The 9,003-nt window shown below is 46.2% G+C and overlaps 1 protein-coding gene across 1 annotated transcript in view; it reads right to left on the reverse strand.

The window, feature by feature from the left end:
• SMG5 (SMG5 nonsense mediated mRNA decay factor) overlaps positions 1–9,003 on the reverse strand; it is a 35,822-nt gene that overhangs the window by 26,162 nt on the left and 657 nt on the right. The window contains exons 2-5 of the mRNA XM_050752881.1: positions 5,721–5,819; positions 3,848–3,971; positions 3,034–3,190; positions 532–621 (exon numbers count right to left, since the gene is read on the reverse strand). Coding sequence (XP_050608838.1) covers positions 532–621; positions 3,034–3,190; positions 3,848–3,971; positions 5,721–5,819 — 470 coding nt within the window. The remainder of the gene's footprint in view (positions 1–531; positions 622–3,033; positions 3,191–3,847; positions 3,972–5,720; positions 5,820–9,003) is intronic.

Consider the following 9,003-nt stretch of genomic DNA (forward strand, 5'->3'; position numbering starts at 1 on the left):
CAGTAAGAGATAATGCACCCAGAGCCACACACCAACAGCCTAATGAGAAACCACTGTCTTATCAGGACGAGAGGCCCCAGGGGCCATAAAGCAAAAGAGTACTTTTCCATCCTTAGAAACATCTGTTAGGAAGGTAAGTCCTCCTTGCTGTCTAATTTCAATTCCTGTGCTGAAGTTGCTACTTATCCAGGAGTCCATAAAGATAAAAGAAAAAAAAAAAAAAGGAACACTCAAAGAAGAAAAATATCAAATTATAATCTTCCCAACCCACTACTGAAAGAGAATTATTATCTTCATTTGCTCAAAGCTCAAAGACATTTCCCTTTTTCCTGTATTCACTGATCCTCTCTGACTCATGGAAGGGCAGTGAAAAGAAGGGATCACTGAAACAGATGGGAGGGAAAAAAAGTTCTCAGAGGCCAAACTATCCCTCCTGCTCTCCAACCATGTAATGGGTGTTACCAACAACTGAAGCAGCCTGGGCCTGTCCTGTAACCCAAAACTGAGAAAATGAAAGGTGCAAATTCTTACACAAATCCCCCAGGTACACTAGACATCGGTGACATGCCATCTGTGCCCAATCCATCTCCTTCCCTGAGGCAGACACTGGCTTCTTGCATCCTATGAGACAAAGAGAAAGAGATTTATGAGCCCATTCTTCTGCCTCCCTGCACCTATGGGGAAATAACTCTCCGAGATGTAGAGACTAAGAATCCAGGGCCTGTCTTGGAACTTGTCTTCCAGGGCAGAGAGACACTCATCCAGGACACAGGGAGAGACACAGAGGATCACAGGTGGCCACACACAGGGACTCAGAAACTTATAGGCAGATTCATTCATAGGAAAGGAAGGAACTGGAAGAGGAGGGCTAGGGCCCTCAACCTAGGATGGCACCTTGCAGGAAGGTCATCACAGGAAGGCTTCCAGAAAGGAGGAAGGATGAGCTTCAAGTATGAAGAGGGTCATAAGTGTCTTGGGTAGAAGTTACACACATAAAGGTAAAAGGTTTTGGGTAAATATGGGAAACTAACTTGCCCAAGAATGAAAGGTGAATGATGCCAATTAAAAAAAAAAAAACAAAACCAAAACAATGATGACGACAAAATTGAAAAAAGAAAAAAAAGAAAGAAATGTGAATGACGCCAAGGTAGATGCTCCTAGTGGAGATTCACAGAGAAGGCAGCCTATTGGAGAGTGTGCCCACGAAAGAGAAAAGTGGGCTTGCCCTGCCTGAGGCTGCTGATGGCCAAAGCTAAATATGCCTGAGCACTCACCTACCTCTCCCTTCCAAGAAACTGCCTGGTAACTTCAGAGAGCTTGAGATCTTTGGGAGGCAGTTTTCTCATGTGCCAGAAACTTGTCTAAGCATTCTACAGTATTGACTTAATCCTCACAGCAACCCTATGAGGTTACTCTTATTACTCCCATTTTACAGTTGAGGAAATCAGTCACACAGCTGCTAAGCAGCAGAGCTAGGATACAAAAGGCTCCAGAGACTGTCCTCTTATCCATTCCTTCTTACTGCCTCTCTCGGGTGTGTTGCTTCCATTTGGAACAGCCATTCCTAATGTTTTCTATAGATACTTCTCAGCTGGCTGAATGGAGAAAACATCAGTGAAGACAAAAACTAAAGTGGTTTGGGGAAGTAACTTTTTGAAGTGATATTTTTTTTCAAAGCTGTGGACCCCTCTAGCTATCTGGTAACCTATGAACATGGTCCCAGAATAATCTTGTCTTTGTTTTTAGATAATGTGGTGGCCTTTTTTTTTTGGACAGAAGGTCTTGCTGAATTGCCCCCGGCTGGAATACCGGTGATGAAATCATGGCTCACGGCACCCTCGAACTCCTGGGCTTCAGTGATCCTCCTGCCTCAGCTTTCCAAGTAGCTAGGACAACATGCATGCACCACCATGCCCAATTAAATTATTTTTTTTTTTTTAGAGATTATGTAGGATCTCACTATGTTGCCCAGGCTGGTCCTGAATTCCTGGCCTTAAGCAATCCTCCTGCCTTGGCCTCCCAAAGTGCTGGGATTACAGGCATGAGCCACCACCTCTGGCCTAGAGGTTTTTTTTGTTTTTTGTTTTTTTTTGAGACAGAGTCTCACTCTGTCACCCTGACTGGAGTGCAGTGGTGTGATCTTGGCTCACTGCAACCTCCACCTAACGGGTTCAGACGATGCTCCTGCCTCAGCCTTCTGAGTAGCTGGGATTACAGGTGCACACCACCATGCCCAGTTAATTTTTATATTTTTAATAGAGACGGAGTTTCATCATGTTGACTAGGCTGGTCTCGAACTCCTGATCTCAGGTGATCACTTGCCTTGGCCTCTCAAAGTGCTGGGATTATAGGCATGAGCCACCATGCCCGGCCTAGATGTTTTTAAATGCATAAAACACAGGTGCTCTGCTTCTGATCACAGAATTCTTCCATGTGGTGACAAGGACACAACCTCCATCTCTGACCCAGAATGTCTGTCTTGGTAATAGAGGGGACAGAGAAAGCAGAGAGAGCTTGGGGAAGGAGCTCTAAAGGATGGCTGAACTGAAGAGAAAATTTACCAACTAGAAAAGGAGTTAAAATTATAGTTGCCAGTACCTCAGCTGGTAGAAAAGGAACTTGCACTATCTTGAAAGACTGTCCACAATTTTCCCAACATATCTAAAGATTTCAATATTTTCATCAAACATTGGGAAATAATTTCTAAAGTCAAAAGAAACGGTGCTGGCCAAATTCAACTGGGAGAAGAGAAGAAATGTTATTCACACCACCTTCCAGTGCCAGACCTACTCTAGGTCTTTCCGTCCCTCCCTCTGCCTCAGTCCACAATCCCAGGCCTCTCTCTTTCCTTAAGATCTTTACACTAACTCATATGATTTTCTGGATAAAACCAAACTTCATAAACCATTTGTATGTAGTTCTGCTAGAACTCTCTCTGCCTGGCTGGGTCACAAGCTACATGAACCCTGAGGGATAAGGCCAGAGGTAGAAGCATGAGAACCTGCTCAAGTCCACCTTTCAGGTTCCACTGACCTATGAGGGGGTCAGTGACATGGGTCCAGTCAATGCAGCACTGCAGTTCCAGCTGGTAGTGGGACTGGATATAGAGAAGGAGATGCTGGTAGAAGCCAATACCAGCAACCAGGTGCGTCCTGTAGGCACATTCCAAAGTGCTCCGGCTGTGGATGTGCTACAGATTGTGAAAGGGAAGGGGCTGGTTAAGCAATAAACTCAGAGTTGTACTCACCCTCCCTTACCCTGTTCATCTCACTTGGCTCTGGAACTTCATCTACATCTACTCTCACCTACAAGTTACTCTCATACTCTTAGCTCTAACTCTCTGGTTTTCCCATCTGGGACCACGCTCCCCTCCTTCTTCAATCCTAATTATATCTGACTCTCTCTCTCCTTCCTTTCTGCTGTCTTTTTTTTTTTTTTTTTTTTTTTTTTCTGAGATGGAGTTTCGTTCTTGTTGCCCAGGCTGGAGTACAATGGCACAATCTCAGCTCACTGCAACCTCTGCCTCCTGGATTCAAGTGATTCTCCTGCCTCAGCCTCCCGAGTAGCTGGGATTACAGGCATGCACCACCAAGCCCGGCTAATTTTATATTTTTAGTACAGACAGGGTTTCTCCATGTTGGTCAGGCTAGTCTCGAATTCCCAACCTCAGAAGATCCGCCCACCTCAGCCTCCCAAAGTGCTGGGATTACAGGCATGAGCCATCACGCCCAGCCTCTTTCTGTCATCTTTTCTTGGCTCCCCTACCTCCAAACCTGTTCTGGGCCCACTTTCCTAGCTGTCTCTTCCTTCCTTGGCTTTCCCTCTTTAGACAAGGACCTCCCCTTACCTTTTTGTTAGTCTTGATAAGCTGGATAACTTCATAGTATACCTTTCTCCACAGCAGCTCCTCAGCTTTTCTCCCATAGTCCACTGGGTGCAGGAACATAAGCTTGACGCAGAGCTCACGCAGCCTGGAAGGGTGTAGGGGAGCATGAGAGAGACAGCCCATCCCTTGGAGCGGAGACACAAGAACTAAGGGCAAGAAGTCATGTGCCAACACCCCCACCAACAAATCTCTGTGCTTTCCAAGAGACATGCAGGGTCAATATGACCCAGCACAATAGCAGCCTAGGAAGGCAGTAGGAGTCCCAGAAGACAGAAGCACGAAGCATTAAACATTCTAATAAACCTCATTTTTTCCCTTTGCACACTTTGCTCCCTTTTTCTCTGCCTTTTTATCGCCTCTTTTTTCCCCTTCATTATGCAGTATGGCCAACTCCCTTGACTCAAATTTTTTGTTTTTTTGGTTTTTTTTGAGACAGGGTCTCACTGTGTGGCAGTGGCGGGATCATAGTTCACTGTAAACTTGAACCTCTGGGCTCAAATGATCCTCCCACCTCAGCCTAAATACAGGTGTGCAGGATTACAGGTGTGCGGCACCATACTCAGCTAATTTTTTTTTTTTTTTTTTTTGAGACGGAGTCTTGCTCTGTCACCCAGGCTGGAGTGCAGTAGTGCAATCTGGGCTCACTGCAAGCTCCGCCTCCCGGGTTCACACCATTCTCCTGCCTCGCCTCCCCAGTAGCTGGGACTACAGATGCCCGCCACCACGCCCGGCTAATTTTTCTTTTTTTTCTTTTTTTTTTTTTGAGACGGAGTCTTGCTCTGTCACCCAGGCTGGAGTGCAGTGGCCGGATCTCAGCTCACTGCAAGCTCCGCCTCCCGGGTTTACGCCGTTCTCCTGCCTCAGCCTCCCGAGTAGCTGGGACTACAGGCGCCCGCCACCTCGCCCGGCTAGTTTTTTTGTATTTTTTAGTAGAGACGGGGTTTCACCGTGTTAGCCGGGATCGTCTCTCGATCTCCTGGCCTCGTGATCCGCCCGTCTCGGCCTCCCAAAGTGCTGGGATTACAGGCTTGAGCCACCGCGCCCGGCCTAATTTTTCGTATTTTTAGTAGAGACGGGGTTTCACCGTGTTAGCCAGGATGGTCTCGATCTCCTGACCTCGTGATCTGCCCGCCTTGGCCTCTCAAAGTGCTGGGATTACAAGCATGAGCCACCGTGCCCGGCCACTCAGCTAATTTAAGTTTTTTGTGGAGACAGGGTCTTGTTTTTTTTTTTTTTGAGACGGAGTTCATACCATTCTCCTGCCTCAGCCTCTCGAGTACCTGGGACTACAGGTACCCACCCACCACGCCCGGCTAATTTTTTTTTGTATTTTAGTAGAGATGGAGTTTCGCCATGTTAGCCAGGATGGTCTCGATCTCCTGACCTCGTGATCCGCCCATCTCGGCCTCCCAAAGTGCTGGGATTACACGTGTGAGCCACCGCGCCCGGCCGACAGGGTCTTGTTATATTGCCAGGTCTGGTCTCAAACTCCTGGGCTCAAGTGATCCTCCTGCCTTGGTCTCCCAAGGTGCTGGGGTTATAAATGTGAGACACTGTGCCCGGCCTCGAATGCCATTCTTTTTGTTTTATTTTACTCTACGTTTTAGATGTAGAGACTGTGCTACCTTAGGGCACCAGTCTATTAGATGTAAAACCTGCAGATGGAGTGAGGGATCCTATCTCCTCTCTTAGGAAGGCCAGAGATTACAGAGACCATAAAGGAACCATGAGGTAAGGAGGCAAAACAGAGCTTGTGCTTATATATCTGAGAAGATTTCTGGTAGAGATAGGCAGGGAAACAGTAAGGATCTGTGGTTTAGAGTCTCTAGCTTACTTGTTCCTCAGGCTAATGTTTTCTGGTTTGAATACTTCTTGGTAAGCAGTTTTGTTGCAAAGGATGAGGTCAAGTCGATGCACAGCCTCCACCACAGCCCTGCAGGGAAATACAGGCAAATATCCCCTGAGCCATATGCATGGTCCACGTAGGATGACGCTGGGACACTGATTCTAGAGGAGAAGCTACAGAATCAGTGGCGAGGAAAAAAGGAGAAGGCTGCAGGCTGAGCTCTGTACAAAACAAGATGAACACAGTCTCCATCTTGTTACAGTAACCCCTGCCCCTCCCCACCCGCAGCCCACCAGGGGACATTTGGCAATGGTGGAAACATTTAGAGTCATCACAACTCGGGGGAAAGAGGGTTGCCATTGGCATTTAGAGGGTGCTGTTAAATCTCCTGTAATGCACAGGACAGCCCACCACAATAAAGCATTACCCTACCCAAAATGTCAACAGTGTCAAACTAGAGAAACTGTGATACGGTAAGGCAGACTCTCCCAATGGAAAGAGCACAGGCTGTGATGCCAGGCAGAAAATCTAGGGTTTGAACCCTGGTTGTGTCTTACTCTGTGCCTTTGGGCAAATTACCTACCCTTTTAAAGCCTTAGTTACCACATCAATAAAAATGAAGATAATAATAGCTACTTCAGAGAACTGTTTTGAGGATTAAATGAAATCATAATTTTTATATAGCTCTAGTATATGGTAAACATTCAATAATAGTAGAATGAATAAATTATTATATAAGGCCTTATTATCCCTGACATAAAGGAAAGGCATTTCTAGTATAAAATTCTACCATGGAATTGTAGGGTATGATGGGCAAGTAGAGGGAGCTCCTAGACTACTTAGCCGTAAGTAGGATTCGGGTAAGCCTGGATTCTGCTGAAGGAATTATTTGTTGAACATAGTGGTTAAGAGTGGAGGCATGAAACCAGACCGCCTAGATTCAAATATTACCTCTACTTCTTACCAGCTATGTGGTCTTGGGCAAAATATCTAACTTCCTTATGGTTGGGTTCCTTCACCCAACCATAAAATGGAAATATTATTACCTATTTTGTGAGGATTAAATTAGCTAATACACAGAGCACCCATAACAGTGCCTGGTATATATAGTAATCACTCCAAGTGTTAGTCTCCATCCTTCTTGTCCTAAGGCTGAGGGGGAGACTCCAGGCACTAAGAGGGAGTCTGTCATCACAGCAAAGAAAAAGTCACAGAAACTCTACAATGGATGGCCAAGAAATCCCAGAGGTAGGTCTTGTATCTGGAAGGGTAAAACCCAGAAGACATCAGGCAGGAGCTATAAGAACATGTGAATCAGGCACAACTGTGGACACAAAAGCAACAAAAACACAGTGAAGATTTCCAAACAAACCAAGAGGTGCTCCCAGGCTGGGGAAAGTGGGCCACAACAGTTGGCACCCTGTGGTGGTGGTGGCTCAGGAGGCATACTACTAAGCTGCCCTGCACAGGGTGAAGTGACCGCCAGCACCCAGCGGAGCGGGTGGGATGGTAATCAATACCTTCTCACAAACAATCATGTTTCTTCAAACTGGACAGCCTAGAGATGCATGCCAAGCCCTTTTGGCCAACCTGGCCCTTGATGCCAGGCGCAGCACTAGTGATTTACTTTATACCAGCTCAGTTCCCAGGGCAGGGCTTTTATCTTTGGTGCCATGGAAAGAGCTAATGTGAGTGTATATTTTTATAGAAAAGCTCCATAGCTCTCTTTATATCATTAATCCAAAAGAAGGTAAATCACCACCACTCTGGGAAGTTCTAATTGCAGATGCTTAAATATGAGAGGGCTCACCACTTTTTTCTCATTTTCCGTCAGATCATAAGCTCCTCCACTAAACTATAATCTCTCTTAGGACAAAAACTACAAAATCTAGTCGTGTGTTTCATTCACTCCCGGGCCTAGCAAAAACAAAAATGTTTTTAAAAACAAAGAACTAATGAATTGGCCTAATTAACTGGTGCTTCCAGGCTCCTTTCTCCTGCTGCCCTTTCTTCTGACTTAAAATATTTCAGAATTTCATATCCGTAAACAGCTACGTGTGGGAGTTCCCCAAATTTCTGATGCTCAGAGTGACAAGTCCAGTCTAGCAACACATTTATCTTGAGCAGAGAAATCAGACTTTCCTCCTAGTTCCTTCCACATATCACCCAGCTATAATAAATTATAAAAACAGTGATTGGCTGCTTCAAATTTCTACCCTGCTCAAAGTCAACAACACAATTACACCCATGTGCACATAGGTAAGCCACATAGGCAAACACATCAGCTTAGGTTAGTCCTGTGAATGTAGTGGTTTAAGAAAGAACTACATTTAACGACAACTGGAAGGATGACCAGAGCCATCCCTAAAAGCTAGAGACAAGGAATACTGCAGACACTGCCCACGCGCTGTCTGACTGGCAGCACTGACACTCGGCAGCATGATGAGGCACACGTGCCGCCCCTAGCCAACTCCTCACCCGCCTGGGGACTGCTTGGGGCAGCTCATAGTGGGAGCCCAGGGGCCGCTAGATTGAATCACTTCTATTTTTGGAGTAGCCTATAGTCCCCTCTGCCTCTGGCTTACAAAGCCAGAGAAGGCAGGATGCCTACTCAGAGGAAAAGACAACATGCCCTCTTGACTCTTTCACTGCCAAAACGGGGCCAAGGCTCTGAGGGTCGTCTTCTCATGCAAGCATCCGTGTTCTATAAAGCCCAAGCTAAATGAAAACCCCAAACTCTACTCTGTAGCAGAAAGCACAAAACTCAGTTTCCATGCTTCGTCCTATTTTGACCCAGTTATGGAGCCCATGTTCTAGCTGACCTACACAACAAATCCTCCACCTTCGATGGGAAGAGCTCATTCGGGCCTGTTCCTAACAGAGGGCTGAAGGGCTGAAGATGTGACTTGTGAAGCGTGGGTGGCATTATGGAAGTCAAAAACCAGGAACGGAAGTTGCCTGGCAAGAGACTACAGTCATGAGGCTGGGAGGAAGGCAGGACTCAGGAGTCCCCAGGTGCCCGGAATTGCCTCCCAGATCCCAAGAACGCTCTGTACACAAAGTCGTTCGTGGCCCTTCCAGGCCAAGACTTTCTCATTCAGACTCCTCAAAATTAGAGCTGTATGGGACTCTAATTTAGAGCACATCCAATTCAAATCTTTATTTTTAAGGATAAAGAAACTGAGGCCCAAGGTCACATCGTGAGAGAGTGGCAAAGGATGGACCTAAGCCTAGCTCTACGGACTTTAGTCCAAGACTCTTCCTTGTAAAT

The sequence above is a fragment of the Macaca thibetana genome, chromosome 1 (assembly GCF_024542745.1).
Source record: "Macaca thibetana thibetana isolate TM-01 chromosome 1, ASM2454274v1, whole genome shotgun sequence".
NCBI lineage: Eukaryota > Metazoa > Chordata > Mammalia > Primates > Cercopithecidae > Macaca > Macaca thibetana.